The sequence below is a fragment of the Apteryx rowi genome, unplaced genomic scaffold (genome assembly GCF_003343035.1).
Source record: "Apteryx rowi isolate R43461 unplaced genomic scaffold, aptRow1 scaffold_7, whole genome shotgun sequence".
Classification (NCBI taxonomy): Eukaryota; Metazoa; Chordata; class Aves; order Apterygiformes; family Apterygidae; genus Apteryx; species Apteryx rowi.
In genome coordinates, this window is record NW_020450982.1 from 5,272,051 (window position 1) to 5,295,953 (window position 23,903).

The 23,903-nt window shown below is 39.5% G+C and overlaps 1 protein-coding gene across 9 annotated transcripts in view; it reads left to right on the top strand.

The window, feature by feature from the left end:
• Positions 1 to 357: 357 nt before the first annotated feature.
• TESK2 (testis associated actin remodelling kinase 2) overlaps positions 358 to 23,903 on the top strand; it is an 83,502-nt gene continuing 59,956 nt past the window's right edge. For 5 of the 9 annotated variants that reach the window (XR_003256825.1, XM_026086629.1, XM_026086631.1 and 2 more), the window contains exons 1-2: positions 358 to 560; positions 8,479 to 8,782. Coding sequence is in view for 5 of the 9 variants with exons in the window: in XM_026086629.1 (XP_025942414.1) it covers positions 8,561 to 8,782 (222 nt within the window). In the remaining 4 variants the exon portion in view is untranslated. Of the gene's footprint in view, positions 561 to 8,478; positions 8,783 to 21,268; positions 21,404 to 23,903 lie in introns of those variants that run through there. The other 4 variants (XM_026086630.1, XM_026086633.1, XM_026086635.1 and 1 more) reach the window with 4 other exon arrangements.

The following is a 23,903-nucleotide window of genomic DNA, read 5'->3' on the forward strand; positions in this document are numbered from 1 at the left end:
TTTACAACCCGCCCTCAAAGGTTGACCAATGAGAGAGAGGCGCCCTTAGCAACGCCCCTCTCTGTTTCCTGTCACTATTGCCCCGGGAGTTGTTGTCTCTGTTTCGGTTGGCCAAACCTCCTGCCTCTCAAGTCGCTCTCGACCAATTACAAAGGGGAGCACTCACGTGTACTACCAGCGAGGCCCGCCACCTGAGCCCCCCTCCTCGATTGGGCGAGCGCCTCCGTCCATCTAACCCGCCAGCGATGCCGATTGGCTGCTGGGCCGAGCTGCTCTCCGGGTACCGCCCCCGGGCGCCGCGGGCGGCCCAGTGGCGGCGGCGCTGGCAGCGGGGGCGGGCGCGCGAGGCGGAGGCGGGGGCCGAGGCCGAGGGAGGAGGAGCCGCGGCGATCACGGCCCCGGGCCCCGCAGCTGGGCTCCCTCCTCACATGGGGCCCCCTCGCTTGCCGCAGCGGCGGCGCGGACCCTCGCCGGGGTGCTGAGGGGCCGGGGGCGGCGAGCGGGGTATGCGGCCATGAGAGCCCGCGTCGCCCGCGGGCCCTGCTGGCGCCGCCGCTCAGGTAACGGCCGGCGCGCGCGGGGGGTGGGGGGCGCGCGGGGCGGGGGAGGTGTGCAGAGGGCGGGGGCGAGGGGGAAGGTGCCTGCAGTCCGTGCGGCTGAAACGCTCTGGGGGGCGRGGGGGGGGGCTCCCCTTGAGGGTTTGAGGGAGGAGGGAGGCATCCCCCTGATGGGGTAGGGGAGGAGGGGGCCGCTCCGGGGAAGTGCGGAGGGGAAGAGGCAGCGAGCGGGACCCGCTGCCCCACTGGCTCTGCGCAGAGGGTGGTGATGGATTTCGCTTAACAGGTGCACGGAGGGGCTGCGTCCGCCGTGCCGGCGGCGGGGGGGGGATCTGTAGGGGAGCGGGTGCTGCAGGGCGGCCGAGCATTGCAGTGCGAGCCGGCTGCGGGAGCCCCTGCTCGCATCCCGGGGCAAAGATCTTCCTGAGCAGGACAAGGATCTTTGCCCCACCGCGTGGGGATTGAAAGTGGTCACTTTGCCAAGAGGTGTGAGAACTTGGCTCAGGTTTTACTATTTTAAGCGCTGCACTGTAAGAGTACGTGAATCACGCGTTAATGACAGGCTTGGCTGTCAGGTATATGTGCACATATGTTTGTTTTATGGCTTTGAGATGAAAGGTGCTTTATAAATGGAGGCGATTGCTCTTAATATTGCATTCCATTGAGGGTGGGAACTGTATTTGCTTTTAAGTGTGGAGGACTTTCCAGTTGGATACTCTGTTATGTACCTTGAGAGTTAAAGGCTAAAATTTTGAGTACTGAACTGAATTTTATTTAAGTTTAGACCTTTCTGTTTCTCATCCTAAAAAAGATTTTCCAGCTAATTTTTTAGGCTAATTTGTGAGTAGCCTTTATGCTATAGCCGAAATGATTTTTTTTTTTTAAGCCGAGGTCAGAGTTTAACATATTTTATTGTCTGCAAAATCAACAGACTTACAGTTCTATGGACTTAATTGGGCAGTGGAATTTACAGGCTAAGATAAGATGTTTTATGAGAAACTCCAATATGCCCAGTGGATTAGCCATAAACCTTTCCATTAAGTCATCATCTTTGGAAATTTTTGTTGCATACCTTATCCTGATAGGCCAATAAAAATGTCATTTTCTCTGACTCTTGTAAAAGCACGCTCTATAACTGTAGACATGTCTGTATACTTCCATTATGCATTTTGTTTTGTCACCATGTAAAACCTGTATGCAAAACACAATTAGCTTGAACTGAAGGCAGATGGGTCTCTTCCCCCAACCTGGTGGCCAGCGTGTGCTGTTCTGTGCATTTTTTTGCTTGTGCCACAGGAATATATTCTGTTCTGTTTTGCTAGGATGAACAGCTGGCAGTGGGAGCAGAGTTGGAGATAAGCATGGAGCAATCCTTGCTTCAGTGCTTAATGTTTTTGTGACTGTGAAAGGAGAAAGTTGGCCCAAATGAGATATTCTTAGTGGTATATGCCTCTTGTAACCTAACTATACCCTCTGATTCTATACATCTGCTTTTGTCATTGTAATTCTTTTTGTAAATTATTTCACAAATTCATGAAAGAATTGCAAGGTTAAAGAAGGGGACCGTTGCTTCTGTGCCTGTGCAGAAAATAACGAAGCTTGTGGTTCACTTGCATAAGAGGTTTCCTTTCTGTATTCTTCCTGTAGCCAAGAACCATGCATTTGCACAGGAGCAAAGCTTTTATTGTATCTTTGCAGCATGGTACTTTGCAGCCTGTCCCAAAAATAGGTGTTCTTCTAAGCAAGATCAAAAAATGGTCAACATTCATAATTTTGTAACCTTTTTTGCTGCTTATTAGTTTTTTAATGTATTAATTTGAAGTTGTGCGTTTATCAGTAGGTACATCTAATAATTGGCCACTGTATCCCACTGGCCCCATCTGTTGTCTGTTGCCAAGTCCTCTTTGGTTATGTCTGACTTAGATAGTAAGCTTCTTTTCGTATGGCTCTGTCACTTTCTCTTAAGTTGAACACACGTACGCTAGTGGCTAAGCCACTTTCTTATTTGATTGTTCCACTGGTTGCACTGGAGAACTGTAATTGCTTTTGCAACCAGGAGGGGAGTTGGTTGAAATAACTTTGCTTTTGAAAGCCAACTTCATGTGCTCCAGCTCTGTGGCTCACACAAACTGTGAGGTATGTATTTCTCCTTGGTACCCAGGGTGCTTCAGATTGCTATTCAAACAAAGCTCCTTCCAGCACACGCCAATGTTTCCAATACCTTAGTAACAACAAACTTAGGAAGCCCTGTTCTCGCTTCACAAATTCATAAATAAATTAGAACAGTTACTGTTCTCCTTGGGTATCAGGTACCTGAAGTAAAAAACACTTAAATATGGACTGGGGTTTCAACCATAGTTTAATGGTGGCTTATAGCATGTCTCTTAAATGTTTGTGGAGATGACAGTTTTAGCTGAAAAGTACAAATGTTGACTGTCATGTATGATTTTATAATGTAAGATAGTGTCCAAGAGAGGTCAGTCAGGTATGAAATGCAGTCTACTTATTTTAATTTAATCCCTTTTTCATCCATTCCTGTTCTCTTTTGTTGCCTTTGCTATCCTGGATTGTCTCACTGGCTGCATCAAAAAAACTGTAAGTTGCTCCCTGTCTCCTGTGAGGAAGCCCCCAATGCAAATAGAGCTATCGCCCCTCAGACATAAACCCTGGTGAAAGGTTGAGGGGGAATTCCTTGATTATTGGGATGTTACAACACCTCTTGATATTGAAAGGCTTTCACTCCCTTTGCTTTTTCTCAAGAGCTAAGCAAACATCAGTGCACTGAAACCTGGAAGGCATGAGCTGCTTCTCAGTGTCTTTACTGAGCCCTATAGAAGACCAGTGTTTTCTGGATGGCTTGCAAATTTCTTATTTTGGCAGGCAAACATAATATATTTAAATTACCCATTTGAAGCAGCAGCTATATGTTGTACATGATTTACTTTAGTTTATTTGACTTTAGCCTAGTAACAAAGCAATGTCATGCTATGGATTGAAATCACTACAGGCAGGTTAGGGGACAAATGAATTTTTGCAGGGACTTTTTTTAGGATCACTTTTGTGTTGTATTTGGACCCTAGAAATTGTTGGCATAAAGATCAAGTGTTTTTTATCTGCAGTTATATTTGCCTTCTAAGCACGTGCCAGACTTTAAAACTACTTGTATCAGGTATAGGCATAAACCTGCAATCTCGGCCCTGAGTCTCAGGTTCTGCAGCATAATGGCTAGTCTCTTCTATTGGGATCAAACTTGGCTTAATTTACAAAATAAATGAGTTGTTTGTTTCAGCATAGCTTCTTCTGGAGGTTTGTTCGCACGGGTAGTACAAAACTACCATGCAGGTTAGCAAACTCCCAGTTTCTGTGCTGGAGTAGCAGGGGTAATGCAAGCCTCTTAAGAGGAACATTAGCCCTAGCTGTGGGAATTTACGCTGAGATAACACTGACCGGAGCTTGGAATTGTCTGCTACAGGGGTGATGAAATTATGAAATTGAAGCAAAAAGTTACCTAAATGAAAAGTGTCTTTTAATTTTTTAATTTTTTATTTTTTTTACATTTGAGTGTAGTACAATAACTAAGACTGTAAACTGGACTCTAGGACTTCTCGCATTATAAGCAGAAAGACTGCAGTATGAGCTGGGCCGAGAGTAGTGCAAACTCTGGTGCTTGTCGCTACCTTGTCTGTGTGAAAGTATGTAGTATTATCTTTCTCCCAAAGGCTGGAAGCTAAATTACAAACAAACAGGGTAACTTTCCTCTGTTAGGAAAGTTGACAGTAGCAGTTCCACAAAATTGTGGAACACCTGGTTTTCTTTACCTATTTAGTTTGATTTCTTGTGTTTCAATCCCAAACACTTGTGCCCCCTCTTCGTCCCCCCCCCCCCCCAACTCCAGGCTAATTGCTTCAAAGTCAATTCAGTCCTTGAAAGATTTTGTTCTTTAGATTCCTTTGAAGCTTTTCTGAATTTTGCACATTACTGCAGGGAACACTAGCTTCTTTCTTTTTTTTTTGTTACAACTTTGAGTGACACCTGCCAGGGCGATTCCTCAATGTTTTTGTAGCAGTGGGTTTTGAAGCTACATCAGGCTGTGAGTTTAAACAGTTAACTCTTGGCAAATGTCTTATGTCAAAGCTTTGGCATCTTGTTCTTTAGAAAACCTTTTCAAATTAATAACATGCATCCACCAGATTTATTGCTTTCCAGGCTGAATGCCTAGCGACAGTCTTCTGTGTCTAAAAGTGGTTGTTATTGTTGTTGTTAAGGCCATCTTTAAGGAAATTGTGAGTTTGACTTTTGAGTGCAAATATGCACGTATTATAAAGATACTGGGGAGAGAAAAATAGCTTTAGTAATGTATTGAAATGGATTTGGAAGGATCTTGTTTTATGCCCCGGGGTATGGAAAGGATGCTGTTAAAGCTGAGAAGCCTAACCCATTTTTTTTTAATCTACAAAGAGTACAGAAATATTGAATACTGGCTAGTATATCTTGTTAGTTTTGCATTGGTGTGGGATATAACTTTATGTGATATTGTGGGTTTTCCATCTTTAAATATTTTTGGGTGTAGGCATTGTTTTTGAAAACTAAACCTCTTACTTGCTGATAGTGTTTGTATTTATAGAAACTTCTACAAAAAAAATCCCAATGCATTCCATTAATTCAGTTCACTTTTTTTTCTTCAAGGTTTGTTTTTAAACCAAGAAATTAAAATATGGTGAAGTATGAAACATTCTGAAATTGTGCTTTTCAGTAATGTAATAAGTGGATGAGTAGGGCATGTATGCATTTTGGAAGATGTATTTCTAGAAGATTTTGGCTTGGTAGAGTAGGGTGGGATTTTTGTGTCTGTGTGTGTGTAAAGGATGTCAGAGAAAGTGGTCTGAAAGCTGAGAATGTATTGGGAAACACTTAGAGTGCTCAGTGCTTTTTAACTGGCTGTTAAGCACAACTTAAGAGTCTTTAAGCTGAACTTTGATATGGGGGGGAGAAAGAAACACAACAACCTGTAATTCTGCAGCAGGATAGTCTTGGATTCTGTTCAGTGCACTTTAATTAACCAGATGAGGTAGTAAATTAAAGTACCTCAGACTGACTTGACAGTCAATTAAACCTTGCCTGATTTCATTGAGAATGTGATCATTAGTGTAATTGGCCAAAATGACAGGAGGCCCACTTGGAATTGTGCCCACTTGAAATTTTCCTCTAATTCTGCATATGCAGTCCTGGATAGAAAACTAGACAAATGGAGCTCTATCCTAATAATTTCCAAGGATTTTGTGTAGCTGTCTGGAAATAAGCAAGCTTTAGCAGGCAAAAATGAAGGAATGGGTTACTTGGGAATCCAGATGGCAAAACCTTTTGGGGTTTATGTTGTGTGAAGTACTTTGAATCTCTTCTTTCATTGTGGGATTTGTATAGACTTTTGCAAAGTTCACCATATGATTTCAATCTAAAGGATATGTATGTGCAAAGCTTTTTTTTCTTTTTATTTTTTTTTAATATATATACGTATAGTTTAGTGAGTGACTATATTGAAAGCCTGATCTTTTTTTGATGGTATCTGGGTGCTTAAGACAGAATTAGGTTTTTCCTCTGGTTTAATATCACTTACCTAACTTGGTATCTTCCTCTGTTTGGGAAACAGCAGTGTTCTCCTGTTGTTTTTGTATATATCTTGTTTTGTCTGAGTACTTAAATTTATAGCCCTGATTTACAAGTTGCTTTGTTTCGCTGTACTGCAGAGCGGATATGTCATTTCAGTAGAATTAGAGGAGGTATCTACAAGCTTCATGGTCCCCTTCATATGGAGTTATTGCAGTACTAGAGCACCAGACTGCATTTTTGGGTGCAAAAACTTGCTCCCTGACTTAGTGTCTAGTGCATGCAGGTACTACTGTGATGGAATTAAGTTCTAAAACTTTGTTTCTTCAATTACACCAGGTTTTCTGGTCTATCTCCAAATCTTCAGGTCCAGGAAATGAATTCTTAACACCATGGTTTCCTCCTTGGATTCCATCAACAGATAGTTCTTTTTTTGTATCCTTGAAAAGTAACCAAATATTCATTTGTTCCTTTCAGATCAAAAAGAATTATTTAAGTGTGCCTTGGAAATTCCCAAGCATCTTCCCAATAGCTGAGGAGGTTCTCTGGGCTTTGTCTTCTCAGCTGGGGAGATATAAAAGCCTTTCTCTGCCCATGTTGCTTCTGTACCACTTCCAGACCTTCAGGGCTCGTGGGGCAAGAATGTGAGGTCGGAAACTAGGTCCTGATCTCCCATGTGGCAGTCAGGCACAACATAATGTTAGATTATGCAATAGTATCATCTGAAAAGTGCAGTAAGCTCACACATGTGGCAGTCTGCATAAAAAATTCTGTAGGAACACCACAAAGTAGGATTTGATAAAGATTAAATGTTCTTAGGCAGACCCTGGTAAGACTCTTATACCCTTTCCTCCCTCCCCTGGAAACCCTCATTTAGAGAAGTAAGTTTTAAGATGCTTGAAATAAATGCTATCATAGAACATGAAAAGTATGCTTTTTCTTTTTTTTTCTGGAGAGCACAACCTCAAATTAATTCCTCACAGCTCAACAGAGTTTACTTCTGAAGGCAGGGAAGGACTACATGTTTTTCTGGTGTGTTGGCAGAGTATCTCTGAAAGATACACTGCATACAAAACATGCATATTGCCGCACTGCTGTGTATTCAGAGGACAGCTGGTGAGCCTCAGTTTTTGAGATGCTCTTCAAATTAAGTAGTGTATTGTTCAGGTTTTGTACATCTGTGTAAATAGAAGGATAATTGCCTGGTCTGCTCCATGCTTCATAACTATCTTGTCCACCATAAAGAAAAAAACAAATGTTATTTTATTGTTTGCCTCACTCCCTCCCCATCCATTTTTTCATTTACCCTTTCAAAAAAAAATCTTTTCTCTGTGTGACTGCTTACTTTTCTCAAGTTTTGTAGGGGCTCACTGAATTGCTGCAAATGAACAGTTAAGTGTGTAAAAAATGAATAACCTCCTGAGTCTAAAGTTTAAAGAAAAAAAAGTAGGCCACCTGTCAGGTTTGCCAATCCAAGTTGGATTTGATGGGCTCCAGAGTCATCCTGATTACTTCATCATCCTCTTAAAAAGAAAAAAAAATTTCCTTACTGTTGTTTTTCTCTCCTACTTGGCAAATGTAGCTTATTTCCTGTGTTTTCAGTTGAACTGACATATATTAATATAGCTTTAAAAAGTGTGTGTGTGTGGGGGGAGGAGAATTGTTCCGGCAATTTCTTATAAGAACACTTTGTTTCTGTAGCAGTATTGTTGATATTTTTACAAAATTGGGGGCTAGATCTTGAGTGGATAAAAACTTACGCTTCTACCAGTTAAAGAACTGGTCTTAGAATGCTCGTACGTGGAAGCTTTAAAAAATGAAGTTGTTGGTGTGCCAGCTGATAATTTCCCGTAAGTCAACTGAAAGTTGATTGCTTTTTATATTTAGGGATCCTTTGTTCAGCCCCTAATATGAAATGGCTTCTTGTGATAGCAGTAGATTTGTCACCAACTGCTACTGAAGTAAAATAGAACATATTTTGTGGGTTTCCTCCTGCTAGCTGTTTGTTTTAGCAGCTAACGCTTACTAAAAAAAGAAAGGGGGGTGTGTGTGGATGAAGGTTCTTTTGTTATCACTTAATTTTGAGCTCCAAATGTATTTATCTCTGAGTAGCCAGAGCATAAGGGTTTTCCTAGAATCTAAAGCAAACAGCTTTTTAGGTCATCTGGCCCATCTTTCTGATGATGATTTGTTCCTTGTGCCCCTACCTGCATGTCTTCTGCTTTTTTTCTTAAACTGGTGTAAGTTGAGTTGGATTCCTGTCAAACTTGGTTAGATATGTTTACAATAATCGTCATCTCCATTTCTTGTATTTTAGCGTCCATCAATAGCAGAGAAGACAGCAAAATACCTAAGATGTGAGAAGTCCTCTCTTATCAAAAGAAAGCTTTGTTTTCAAAATGGACCGAAGTAAGCGGAATTCAATAGCAGGATTTCCACCACGCTTGGAGCGCGCTGAAGACTTCGATGGGGGCAATGGAGGTGATGGGACTGCATCCCAGATAGGAAGAGTTTGGACCTCTTCATACAGAGCCCTGATAAGTGCCTTTTCCAGACTTACCCGTCTTGATGACTTCACCTGTGAGAAAATTGGCTCTGGTTTCTTCTCTGAGGTGTTCAAGGTGTGTGTTTAATTTTTTTCCCCTCTTCATGTTGATTGCTTGGTGTTTGGTGCTGAGAATGTATGAAAGTATCAGCAGACATGCTGCTTTCTCTGAAGTCAGTTGTTTGCTCTTATATTTGTTTCACACAAGATGAGAGGGTGATGAAGAACTTTGCAGGTCTCAAATATTTCCCCTGTCCCTCTTCCAGGTATTTATATATCACTAACGATTTATTTTGGTAAAGTTGCAGAGGTTATTTGGGACAAGCAGTAAAAACTAGAAGATCTTTGGTTTGGCTTCTGATCTCTGCTGTGTATTTTTATGTGTTCGTGTATTAAACACCAGTGACTGTTGCTTCCCTCATATGTAAGTTTGGATGTCTTTAAATTAGCTTGATAATTAGGTTTGTGGGATTGTACTTGTTTCTTTGCCTCCTAACATTACAGCACATGTGTTCGGAGAGCTACATGTAATTATTGAGTTTGAAACCACAAGCTTTATTGCACTGGAGTTGTAATAGTTACCTGCTCTTTTCTTTTTCTTCTTGTTATGACCTGTCTTTTATTCAAATTATCAAAGATTTGTAAGATTTGTAGTAAATAGTATGAATGAGAAAATCTGAGGTTGTCAGTGACCTGCTACTACAATATCTGGAAAGTAGATAAAGATCTTTTCAGAGCAATTTATGAAACCATACAGAAGTTTTGCGGTCCTGGTTTTATAATGCCTAGTGATATTCCAGCTGTCTTGACTGTTCTGCTGAGGTTTATTGTAGAAGAATAGGACACTGAGTTGACTTCCAGACTTTCAGACATTGCAGAAATAATTTGTTTCCTTGTCCTAGTTCCTGACTTTAAGTGAAGCCACTCTTCAAATTATGTCCGTGTAAGTGAAACGCCAGAAAACTTTATCCCACAGTGTATTATGTCCTTTCTGTGGTACTTCATATAGTCTTTCCTCTAAGAATTTAAACCAAAAAACCCCCTCTTATCCAATTTTATTGCTGTGACTAGGTATGTAAATTAGAAAATGAAGTGTTTTTTTTCATACAGCTCTAATGCTCACATGTGGAGATCTGAATGCCTTTACCTCTCTACTTGTGTGAAGGCAAGCCACTGCACTACTATTTCTATTTCTAGATATTTAGATAGATTTTTACTAGACATGTGAAGTTTAATTTTGCTAACGTGAGTTTAAGTCTTTGAAATGGGCAGGTAAGAATTTTATTTGGGGTGCGGGATACTTGGTACAGGTCAACTTTTTAATAAAACCTACTTGTATACCAACTTAAAATAAGGTTTTGTTTGGTTTGTTTTTTTCTAATTTTCCTGTTTAGAAAACTTCCTGCAGTGCATTTTGTAGCAACTGTCTTAGTATCCTGAGATATTTCTTAATGTAGAATGAACAGGGATTTAGAGTTCTGCATGTCATTGGAATTCAGCTTTACAGCTGTTATGTCAAAACTGCTGTGGAGTGTATAAATGTGCGAATAGACTTGGGTAATGTCTAAGTAACTAAGGATAAAAGACCTTGGTTTCCTGGTGAGTTTCAGAATCCAGGTTTTGGAGTAGTTTTGTCTTTGTCCTCAGTGTTTCTGATTAGAGATTGTATCTTTTCTATTCTGTAACTTCAGGAGTTTGCCCTCTTTAATGCTTAGATTTTTTCAGTACCTAGATTATGAATTTATCCTATAGTGGTATTAGCAATCATATTTATGTTGGGACTTTTTAAACAGCTATATGCTGTGTGAACAGACTTACTAGATGAAATCACTGTAATATTCTACCATGCCATAGAGAGGAGCGTCATGGAAAAGTTTCCTGAGGCAAGGTGCTTGCATATTCCAAACAAAAGGTACGATATTACCGACCATTAGGAAACAGAAGTAGTTGTGGGGGGAGGAAGCGGTTAAGTGAAGGTAAACTTCTAGCAAGCCCAATAACTGATTTATTAAGAATCTCTTATATTAAGAGAGTGCTTGGTTTAGTCAGGTGGTGGCAAACGGAGGTAAACATCTGTTTGAGAACTTCTATTGACTGAGAGAAATCCTTGTTATCGGATTTATTGTCCTATACATAAATAAGTCTGCTAACTTTAAAACCTTCCCCTGCTGCAGCCCTTTCAGCAGAACTAAACTAGATGTCACCCAGTGTCAGTCTGCAATTGGTGGCATTACCCTAAGAAAGTGATGGTGATAGTCTGGGTATCTTGTGTCTGTTTTCCCAGAAACGACTACAGATCCTTTGCAGGAAAACAAGGGTTGATAGACTTTTCTTTCGCATCCATTACAAACAAGGTCTCATTTTACTTTTGGTGCAAAGAGATGAGAATTTATTGCGACTCTATCTTGATGCAGTTCCATACTCATTTAAGCAAGTTGCTGTTCTGCTAGGATATCAGCTTGGCCAGCTCTGTGATTAATCCTACTGTGCTGATCATCAGATTTCATGCAAGAGCCTTGATGTACTTCCAGGAAAGAGAGCCTTATGGTTTGACACAGATAAAGTTCAGTCTGATCTGCAGGCTTCCAACTAAATGATTGAATTCAAGAAAAATCCAGCGTAGTTCTAGACTTGCTGCTTAAGCACCTTTACAGGAGGGAAAAAGCCTTCTCTTCAAATTAGTACAGGTACCTCACAAAAAATGTCACCAGAGCTTTCTCAATTATGTATTTGTCTATGGTTCTGTGAGTACCACATGTTAGGTTCACTCAGGTAACTTGGCCAAAAGTACTTGGACAGTCTTGAGGGTTTGTTTTTTTTTGTTTTGTCATATAATTGACAATTGTCTTCAGTGATTTCTCCCTCTTCACCCTTTTCTATGGAAACTCCCCTTTTTAGTATAATCTTTCACAGTGGATGGAAATTGTCTTCTCTTAAATTAGGAGTGGGAATACGTTATAGCTTAGATATACTTCATGTTGCTTTGGATTTTTTTTTTTATATTAATAATTGTGTTCTGTGAAGGATGTTTTAGCATTTCTAGTTCACCTTTATTCATACACAAATTAAGCCTTGTGGTTTATTCAGCATAATCTAGCACTTCTTAGCACCATCACTATAACAATTCAAAATTACCTAAACACTAAGCATTGTGGAAACTAATTTAGAAAAAAATGAGCTTTGTCAAACTATATTAGCAGACTAGTTTGAAACAGTTGGCTGACTAGTGTCTGTTCTAATTTTCAAAGGCTAGTGAAGAACACTCTTAGATTGCTCTGAGATTGAGAAAAGAATATTTATGTAAATGAGCAGTTCCCACCAATGACCCCAAACCTTTAAATTCCTTGCTGGGAAGTGAATATATTGCAAAGTCAGTAAGGACTGATGGAGCTGTAAGTAGTTGTGGAGGAAATAAGCATCATACACTGAAAATAAATACCATATTAGGAAAAAGATACTATTCATTATAGAATGTATGTGTAGAGCAGCAGTCAGACTAAAATCTAGGAGCTTTTTTTAGGCAGATATATTTTCTGGTTCAAAGCCATTACTAAATACTAAAGTTCCTAGAAAATTCCTTCAGCTGTTTCTGTTAGGTCTGCATTCTGTAGCTGAACTTGTGAGAGAGACTAGAAATTTTCTGACCCTTTGTCTGAAAGTTAAATATTGGCTCTCTGCAGTTTTATTCATGAATACGTGAAAACCCAGATCATAGATCCAATACAGAGTTGTACGAATTGAGTGTCCTGTGTGTTTGTGTGTTGAGAAGGTAGTGTCGCCGTATAGATGTGGTCACTGTGGATTTTGAAGGTTTTGACTGTTATGAGAGGGATGGTGAAGTCTTTTGGCATCCAGGGAAGAATACATGGTTTTGTCTTGGATGCTAAAATAGCTGTTTTGTGGAGAAGGTTCTTTTACTGTTTTAAGTATGCTTGGCCATCTAGTTAGTGCTATTATCAGAAGATAATTCAACAGGAGTTAAATAATTTGTTGGGATCAGTCTTACTAGTTCTGTAGAGCAGGCCTACCTCACTGCTATTGTAATGATGGGCTTAGTTGTTGAAAACTCCTTCCCATAGGTAGAGAGTTGACAGAAATAACAAGGAGAAAAAGAATTCCTGTTTGTTAAGAACAGGCTCTGACAAAACTGCTACAGCCAGTGCAGCCTTCAGAAGATTATGTAAACATATTAGGGATAGGCAGAGAGCCAATTTTGAAGACAGAGCTCAAGCCTACAAGGCCATGGCCCTGACCACCTTGAGCTGTCCTGGCAACCTACAGGAGTCAAGAAATCAACTATTAGAAATTAGTCATCAGAGAAAGAATCCCTTCTTATGAAAACTTCTAAGCAGTTATGTCAATATAGTCTGCATCTTAAGCATATACCTGGGAAGCTTATTCATGTGAGCAGTGAAAAAGGTGCATAAGATCTTAAAAAATCAGTTAATGAAATATTAATGTTTAATGGTGGATGGGGAAAAGCAAACCTCTGAATATTAAATGTATATAACATAATGCAAAATAATCTACCTTTAGTTGCATAAACTACTAAAATTTTAGGAAATAAGGCTAGAAGGACTGTGAGAGGCAGTCTCATTTGTCCCCTTCCTTCAAGGTCTGATCAACTGTGCCTGAATCACTTGTGATAGATGCTTAGCTAGTTCTCTAAACCTACATTGGTAGCAGTGCTACCCAATCGTAGGTAATCTGTTCTAGTGCTTAATTATCCTTGTATCTAGTAAATTTCTTTTAATGTTTAACTTAAAAGTAAGTTTCAGCAGTAGAGGCTTATTTTCTCAGTGCTCATGTAGAACAATTTACTGATGCCTTCATTGTGGCACCTCTTACATATCTAAAGGTCATCCCTTTTGATCTCTTCTCTTGCCTAAAAAAAGTTACTTCTTTTGGTCTGTTTTCACACATCGCTATTCATTTGTGATGAGATCCACACTTTTTAAGCGTGGCTCACAAATCAATTAATTGGTCCTGTTCTGTGATATGTAGGCCACATAGTCTATGAAACTCGCACTATCCAGGTACGAGGTAGAGGATAAACACTATGTGCTTTTGGTTGAGTTAACAAGGTAGCTGGTGGGAGCAAATGGGTCAGTATCTTCAGGGTATTTATGCTGTTTGTGCTTATCATGCTGTAAGGCTTATTGGTAGTCATTATTTTGTGTGGTCAAATTTGTGTATTCTGAGTTTCAAAAGCACTGACTGATCAGGGAAGGTGGGACAATTTAAATGCATACCTTGCACTTGAGGCTAGCATCCTGTTTCTCATATTTATTTAATGTGTGTAAGGTGCTTGAAAGGTATGCAGCACACAGCTATTTAATGTGCAAGGAGAAACAGGGTTAATATGGAATTGTGCTAGGGATTGCGTGAAGAACACTCATAATTTACTCCTTTTTTATCAAATACTTCTATGGTAATAGACTTAGGAAAAAGCTGGTAGTTCTGTTATCTCTAATATGCACTATGTAATATCATTTAAAAAGTCTGTAAGGCATATTGTCACGCGGATGGGCTTGATCTCTGGAACATCTGACTATGACAGATCTGAAAGATACTGATTTGGCTTTCCCGAAGTGGCTGTTTCAGAGCTGTCTTTTCTGTGCCATATGACTTGATTACTATTCTGCTTGATTAACATCTCTGTGTTTGTCTATAGTCTTGCAGGCCTTGAAGAGTCCAGTACAAAAATGTTTGATGTTGAGCAGCAGCTACTTTCCTCTTTTTGCCTCTGAAGTAGGTTTGACAAATCTCACTCTAGAATAAACAGTGAAGAACAAGAATTGTAGTATAAAGAAGCGAGGGACTAGCTCATAGAACTTCAGACACAAAGATGATAAGAATATGCAGATCACTTTACCAAAAAAAAAAAAAAAAAAGGGCCTATCTTGGTTGACCCGAATATCTATTTTTCTTGTTTGCCTTTATGTTAATCTAGATGTTTAAAAATAAAACGGTTAAGACTGTGAGGGGGTATTAGATCATCTACTCTGCCATATAATCAAAGGTCATTATATTTTACCAGTAAGTGGTATTTTGTCTACGCAATATGTTGGCACCACATACAACACAGTGGTGTTTGTTCTTTTTGTTTTTGTTCTGTTTTGTTATGTTTTTTCTTCAATTTTGAACTGAAGGCCTCAAAGATGGTATCATGGATTCCAGTGCCTGGTGTTTAATCTTGCTATTGTAAAATTTGTACCTAATTTGAAGTCTCTGGGCCTCATAGTCCACCCAATTGTTCTTTGTATTTCTTGGCTGGACCAGAGTCTTTTTAGTACCTCTTCTTTCCTCCCTGTAAAACTTGATACACGTTATCAAGTTATGTTTCAAACCTTTTGATATGCTAAGTAGGTCCTGGTTTTGATTTCCCTCCTCCCCACAGGGGGATTACCTAGCTCTTACAGCATGGTCTTTACTGCATCTTCTCCAACAATTTTTTTTTTGTTCATTTGTTTTCCTCCAAAGTGGACATCCTAACTCAGAGTGCCCTGGTTTTGTTCTTAGCAATGACCTGTAAAAATTATCTGTTTGCTTTATTCGTCATGCTCTTTTGTAACACAACATTTGTTGTCTTTATCATGACACACTGCAGTCTTTTGTTTAATGGGCCTCAAATATATGTAGGTGTTGCTGTTCCCTGGAGAGTGGTCTCCTGTTCTGTATGTATAGCCTGCAATCGTTGTCTCTACTGAGGTGTAGAGAGGTTTCATCTGGGTGTATTAATTTTTGCTCAAGTGTATCTATGTTATGAAGTCTTCACTGCTTAGTGAAATAATGAGGATAGGGTAATCTTACAAACTCATTACTTTTGAATTTTTTCAGTGGTGACTTTCATCAGTGAGTTGGAAGTGAGCACAGAATATTGAGTAGCATTAAGCCTAGTCTTGTTCCTCTGGAAGCTAACTAAAAACTTCCCTGTTTCATGCTGCTTTGTCACGTACAACTGTATCTTGAGCTATCATTAGCCAGTTTTTAATCTAGTTATTCTGGGCTGTGGCATGAAGTCCAATTTCTCACAGTCTGTGTGTTTAATAGTTATGGTAAGACACATTCAATTATCTTAAATCTTGTCACCTGGTTTAAAATGAATGTAAAGCTGAGAAGGGATGCTATGAGATCTAGTACGATCTCCTTAGCTGAACCAGGCTCGAGTATATGTGCTCTGTTCTTGGCAAATATTTGCAGCCTGTTCTTAAGATTTCCTTTGCAGGAGGTTCTAGAACCTGCTTTGGTGTAGCCAGGCCATGTTTTATTAGTTTTGTTTTTACTATTATATCCAGAACTGCCCAGTCTGAGTTGTTTCTACAGCTGCTTATGTATATTTGCTTAATGGCTCAAATAGCATCCTGTTGCTGATAGAGGGTTCAGTTTTCCTGTGGCATTTAATGATATATCATGTCAACAGAGGCCCACTTCCAAGAGTAAAATTACTGTGAATGTGTGGAAGGAGGGAAGGAGCTATTAGATTAGTTTTATAAATGAGCATGAAGAGAAGGGAATGCCAATTAACATTAAAAGGAGAGGATGACTTTAAACAGGATATGGAAAAGGGAAGAAGGAGAGGGCAACAGAATCTGAATTTAAGAATAGGGAGCTGCTGCTTGACTTCCAGTCCGTGCTTAGGGGAACCCCACTGGAGAAGAGGTTGGAGTCTAGTGGCTCAGAATTTGTAGAAAGCCCTCTCCAGACCTGGAGTCTTTGTTAGCTTGGGTTTTGACAGATAAGCAGTATTTGAACTGTCAATGCATTTTAAATCTAAATGTGAGCCTGTGCATTGTTGGCAGTCTCAGCAGGACAGCCAAGAATAGAGCTGGTATCGAGCCTGAAGTCCCTCCCGTTGCTGGAGGTGGTCCCCTCCAGCAGCACAAGGCCCCAGCACACTGGCTGCGCTCTACAAGCAAGTTCCTGCTGCCTCCTCTGTGTGCACCTGTTTGCTGCATGCATCCAATGTCACTCTTTAGGATTGTCAAGCCAATATATGATTTTTTATTTATTTATATTTTTTTAGAGGGGGAAGAGGTTAAATTTCAGTATAAATAAAGCAGGTTCTGAAGATAAACTGAAGAAAAACTTTTCCTTTTCTTAATCCTAACATACCCCTCTGGTTATTATTTCAGAACTTAAAACATAAACACTGACAACAGGAGAAAGCTGGCTTCTTTCTTAATTTAGAGTTAAGGGATGAATTTGGCCCTTAGTATAACTCTAGCTTTCTTAGGAACAGTACAACAGGAGCACAATCTTAATGAGCCTTCATCCCCACTCAGGTGTGAGCATCATTAAAATTCAGAATTACCTGTCTGACACGCAAGGCACTCTTGCTCTTACTTTTGGCAGAACGGAGATCTTTTTGAAAGACAATGTAGAATTGAGGGATGGTTCATGTTTGTTGTCTGAAATAAGCCCTATTTTGGTTATTTTTTCCAGCTAGAAGACTTAAGGGAATATGTTTAAAAATAACCTTATAATACTAAGAGTGATTTGAAATCTGTCACCAGGTAGCAAACCTAATAAAAGCTTTGCCTTTTGTAATGCTGTTGAAAAAATTAAGAACTTTGTGAAAATCACAATTTCTATGATACTTTTTCCTATAGTCTGACTTGGCATCACTGCAAGTAAGATCTAAAATCGTACTGAGTGAGGCAAATTAACAGACCGGGGAAAAAGTGTTTTGTTTACACTCCATTTCACTTTTCCTGGTTTGGTCAGCCAGCTTCTCTGTTGCTGGAAAAAGTCTTTGGAAAGTTGAAAACAGAGCAGAACTATCATTATATCTTTAAAGGATTTAATAAAAAGCCAAAACTAACATCAGTGCAACAGACTTGATACCAAATTATTTAAAAGAATGCTCAGTAAGAAAACTAAACAAAAAATTGATGTAACGTTGTCAATTTGATATGTATTTATCACCTGTTTGGAAACTTGGCCTTTTTTAACTCTTGGTGAGTGGTTGGTGTGATGAATGGCTGAGGTAGGTTGTTGTTGTCCTCACAAATAGTAACAACACTTGCAAATTCAACAGTAAGAAAGGATTGCTGATACTGCAGCAAGTGGGACCTTGCAATAAGAGATAACCCCCCGGGTGGATTTTGTCTTTAGCATAGTGATTTTGGTAGTTTATAAAATGCTTTGGGCCTTTGCTTTCCCTCTGGAAGAAACGTTGTGCCAATCTGGGTATCGTTGTGCAGTTTCTCAGTGGCGAAGCAGGTGGCAAGATCCCCTTGGCACAGATTTTTTTTTTTTTTTTTTTTGTCTCATTCTCCATAATAACTTCTCAAGCACAGTTAAATGATCTATTTAGTTTTCAGTTCTGGATGGAGATGTGCTGGGTTGGCAGCCCTGGGATTTTCCGCATTTTGCCAGCTGGCAAACATGCACGTTTGTGTAAGCTCATTCATAGCTGATACTGAGAGACAGGTGCTGATTTACTGTTCTTCAAATAACTGTATGCTGGCGTATGTCCAGTATTAACATAAGTAAGCTTGGGGAACAGAGTGCATCGCTTGTTCAGATCGTTGTGACACACCTCTCTGAACACTTATTTTACTGTCATTGTGTTTAAAAAAAAAAAAAAAATCAGTGATGGATTTCACTGCTTGTGTCTGAGGTTTTTGTGTGTGATAAACAGGCTTGTGCTACTAACTAATATGAAATCTAAAAAAGTGCAAAAAAATTATTGGTGGCAATAAAAAGAAAAGGGATGTCATTAAGTCTCAGATCCATAGGGACTGTGTCCTCATAGCCCCTCAATACCCACTGGAAATGATGAGAGAAAGAAAGTCTGAAACTTGTATGATACGGCTTCTGTTAATCTTTACTACTCCAGTTCTGACTTCTGTATGTGAGTCATCCAAAATGTCCTGTTCCCAGTAGCTGCTGAGGCCAGATCCAGATTATAGGGAGGCCTTCTCCCACCCTTGCGAGCTCCCTCTGGCTGGGAGTTGAAACACCCCATCTTGCTGCGCTTGCTATAGCCTGAGGGTGCTTCAGGGGGGCAGTGGGGCCCTTCGTTTTGGGCAGCTACAGTCTCTGCTTTTCTGCATTGGCGAGGCCTTCTATCTGATGGTCTTACTGGAAGTTGCTGAGAGTTGAGGAGGAGGGCAGAGCCAGGAACTTGGTTTGAGTAATCTGTACTGAGTGCTTTGTTAACTAATCCATAGCTGACAATGTGTCTGATGTTGAGTCATTAATGACGGTTTATTACTTTTACACCAGCTGAAAGTAGTAAGTCCTGCAAATTCAGTTCTTGTGCTTCCTAGCCATTACTGAAAATGAGGAGACACTTATATAAGAAGTTGCGTGGCATGTTTAATTAGGTATTTTCTTACCAGCAGTTCACTAAAGGCTTAAATAACAAGAAATTATTTAGAATTTTTGTTTTTGGATATAGCCTCAGAGTCATTAAATGTAGCAATTTATAAAACTTGAGTATCCTGAAGTAAGCAAAATGTAGCTTCTTTATACTTCATCCTCCAAATCCTAATGCTATAACTGTGATTATAATAGCCAGAGCCATATGTCAGCATGTTCAGTTTTGAAATGTGAGACTGACTTCCTTCCTCATGCATGACTGACATTTATTTGAAAGACTTATAAAGGGAACTTAAGAAAATTATTCCTGACCAAAATAAAACTTTTTCTTAAGCTCCCCATACAGATTTTGAAAAGAAAATCAACAAATGTGTGCATCTGGTGAGCGGCGTTGCTGACATCACTGGTACAATGCGGGGGATCATGTGCTCGATACCAAACCTGTTAATAGGCTCTAAAGGACTAAAGGTGCAATTACATGCCAGGAAAACTCAACCTGAAGTGTTTTACATAAACATCTGCAACTTGTGTAAATACCATCATCTTTCATACAGAATAAAAGCATAGCAATAAAGAAAATATTTAAGCATAAATGTTAAAAACGAAATGGGGAGATAAGGACACAGATACCATATTGCATTATGTATTATCCTTGGATGTTACATTAGTTTTTTTGCAGATGTCAAGCTTGCAATTTCTCTGGCAGGTAGACAGTAATATTACCTCCATTTTACAGATAAGGTTGCAGAGGGAATGGAGGTGGGGAAGTGAAGTAGCTTGCCCAAGGCTATTCAATGAGCTGATGAGATAGCTGACATTAAAAATGAAGAATGAGCTCCCAGTCCTGTACTTAGACTCAGGAAGGAAAAAAGAAATACTGGATTAGGACCTTTTACTCGGGTATAGAGTATAAACTGAGTTATATACTCAAGATGTGGTATAACAAAAAACTTAAGGCTCTTCTCTGTTTTGTTGCCTGGCACTTAAGTGGTGTGTCCATATTTGAACTTTCTCCTGGATTGCAAAAGGAACTTTATATAGTTGCATTCTGCTGAACTGGCTACAAAATTAGTCAACTCCCCCACCCAGGCTGTGCCTGTTTATATCTGATCTCCAACTGGGGAACAATAGTCTCCTGATTCATTTGTGCTTTCTCTCAAAATAACGCTGTAGTCTCTTTTTGCCTTTATGATTTGTTTGAGATCAAGTTAATGGCAGAGAGATATGCATAGATTCCTATCAATAAATGATTTGTTTTAAATAAATGAATGCTGTATTCTGGGCCATGGGTCTACGTTACAGTGGGCTATGGAGAAAAACAAAAATGAAAAGAAAAAATGAAGGGTTTTTGGCATTCATAAATTGATTTATAAAGTAATGACTACTTTAACACTAATTATAAATTCAGTTTAGTTTGGCAAAAAAATTGGAGAACTTGTTTGACTCTAGGTGTGAAATATGCTGTAGTAATTGAACTTTTTACTTTGCTGAATTGGTGATGTTAAAAGTTACTAAAGTTATCAAAGGAGGATCTTTGTTGGATGACCAGTACTAAGTCTGTTGTAGTAAAGGGAGAATGGTAAAAGCTCCAACTTTTCTGTATATTTCTCACAAATATTTTAGTAATAGAAATTATTAGAGTTGCAATTACTGTCAGACTTTTAAAAGGTGTTAGTTCTTTTGTGCATGTTTTCTGTACATTTTCTGAACCTGTGCTAAAGCTTTTATAGCACATGTTGACTAGTTTTGTTTGGCAAAGTTTTGTTACGCTTGGCATGTTTCTCTCTTGCTAAAAGAAGTTAGAGGGTAGAAACGTTATATAGTACTACTCTGAAAACTGCCACAACCCAATTTCATTCCCCTAGCATCAACACAGCAGCTTAATATCTGGCCTGATGTGTTCTTTAAGCTTCTATTTGTCACTACAAGTTTTTCTAGTGATATGAAGTTTTGACTTGATACAGGCATCAGTACTATTAATAAATGTACCCACAGTCAGATACATATAAGAGATGCATAGTTTGTAAAACTGGAGATCTGAGCTGACAAACAGGTTTGCTGTCTCAATTAAAAGGAGCTCTCTGCAGTCAAACGTATAGTTAAGAGTTTATTCATTCTTTTAATATATTCACCCTTGAGGCATGAATATATGTTCATGGAAAAATTATCCATGCGAGTTTGGTGGCTTGTGAGACTAAGAGGCAACTGGCTCTAACCTTCTTTTTTTTTTTAGATCCCTTGTGCTGTCACAGCATGGAAGGAGGCTGTTTTTGAGATGGGTCTCGCATCAAAGCGAAATGGTGGTCTGCCTCAGGATTGTTTCCCTGTCATTTAGCAGGGAGTCCTACCATGTAGCTATTTCACTTGAGTAATTATAATAATAATTTTTAACATCTCATGTGTCTCACTAAGTTTACTGTGGACTCAGTTAATCAAAGTTATTCTACGTAGTGTAGCTAGTGTTAATGGCCTCCTAGAAAGATAAGTAAGGCAATCTCCTCATCTGATGCCATCACGAGAGAAAATATTGGCAAATAAGTGAAGACAAATTTAGAGACTGTTAGAGAAAAGAGACTGAAGGTGGCTTAGGTAGAAAGCTAGTTGACAGTTGCTGTATGCATCACTAACATCATGAAAGCTGCTAGCTGAGTGTAGAGGAAACACTTGAATTGGTGACTGTAAGGATGGTGCATCAATGTAAGTAAAAAAGATAGTATGTGCAAGTGTCTTTTGGATAATAGTGAGGTCAGAAGCAGGAAGCAAACTCAGGGAATGTCATATATGTGGACTAGAGAGCTGTTTTTAAAATGGTACTTTAGACACATGGCCAGGAAGAGGAGAAAGGTGGAGGTGAAGTGGCTAGGCAAAGATTGAGGTGTCTAACAGAGAATGAAGAGAGAATGGATGTTGGTGATTAGAGCTAGGGAAGCAACATAATTTGAAGGGAGAGGGAAATGTAAGAAAAAACTTGAAAGTGATTAAATGCAGTTTTGGAAAGCAACAATGATAAAATACTTCCAAATCATCATTATATAGCTGGAAAATAATGAAAATACAGTGAAAAACTAGGTTGTAGCTGAAAGTTGTACTGGCACATTTACAACATCAATATTAGGAAGTAATATCTTACGATACCAAGGACACCTGGAAATATACAGTTAATAGTAAAGGTCAGAGGGCCCTTGTGAAACATAAATCAGGCTAGATTTCATTTATTTCTATATTTTTTTCCCCTTTCTTCGGTCCAGGAAAAGAGTAGCAGTAATGTAAATGTTTAGATTTTCAGAAAGTTCTGACATATCTGTGTGACTTAATAAATGATATTTAGGTTTTACTAATGATAAAGAACTTTGTAGCTAAGCAGTAAACTGAAAATTCAAAACACCAATTTTTGCAGGACGCTTCTCATATCAGCTTGCCACAGTGTTTGCATAGTGACTAGTCCTTTTGAACATGAGCCCCACTCCAGCACTATTATGAGAGTTCCTAAAATATGTTGCTAGTTCTGTACCTGGACCCATGACTACTTTTACTTACCCCTTCTTTCAGAAGAAGGTAAGAAGATCCAAGATGAGAAAATGTGGTTTGGAGTCACAGTGAGCAGACAGGCCATGCAGCTAGCTATAGTCATGTTAAATATACTAACAAGGAACTTTGATCGTAGAAGAATCAGAGTGCAAGAGGACAGCTTAGCTGCCTGCCAACGATAAAGCAGGGAGGCAATATCTGGTTTCTGTGACCTCCGAGACAGAGACACGCAGGTAATTGGACTGAGAAGTCAGTAGAGGATGCAAAGCAGCATGGGAAGGCAGCTGAAGGATTGTCAGAATACTTCCAAGCACAGACGTGATCATCCAGAAATCACTGAAAGGTTACTTGCTCTGATATGCAAGTAACCTTAATTAATAATAATGTCAACAGCTTTAAAAGCTGTACAGCAATCTTCTAGTTACATCAGTAAAAGGTTTGAATTGCATGAGTTAATCCTGGTTTATGTTGACTGTACAGGCATGTGCTGATGCAAACTGCCCTACAAACAAATCTTAAACTGGACCAGCAATATTTCCAAAATCTTTGCTAGTTTCTCTTCTCAAATTGTCATATAGTTGAAACACCTCTTCTTGTATGTGAAAGCTTCATAGAAGTGGCTTGAAAGGATACAGGATAAATACCAGACAGTTTGGCATGGTTTTAGCAAGGGATGCCAATGTAGAGCCAAATCTTGTCTGTGACATGACTGATGGGAAAGAAGGCGGAAAGGAATGTGTAACTGACAGCTCCTTCTATGTAGATGTGCCTCATGGTCTGAAGCTTGACTGAGACCCTAAAGATAGCCTTTTGAAATCTCTTCCCTATTGGCAGCCCTTTCTTGCCACAGAAATACTCAGGGTGCCAACTATGCTTCAGAGGAGAGAACATAATTGCCCTTACATATATTCCAAGTGACTAGTATTGTGCTCCAGAGTATAAATGGTATTTGATTTTATTCATAATAGTGGGTATTGTCCTCTTGGGAAGATGCCATCCTGCCTTCAGTTCTACTTTTCCCTCCTTGCTGAAAGGGCAGCTAGCCAGAGAGGAGAGTCCCTGTCCTTCCCTTCTCCCCCTACCTCTTGCTTTGGTTTGATTAGGACAAGAGTGTGAAGAGTACTACTGTTCTTACTGAGAGACTGAGACAGCAGTCAAGATGTTATTTGACCAGCAATTCTTCCTCGGTGCAAGGTCTCCTGTCCTCAGCCAATGATCATACTGTGTATTCCCTTCTTGAATGCTTTATCTTAAAAGTGCAAGAGTTGAGCACTTTAAAGTTGTTGAAAAAAAAATTGCATTCTGAGATTTATTTATTTATTTATTTGATGATCTCCTTA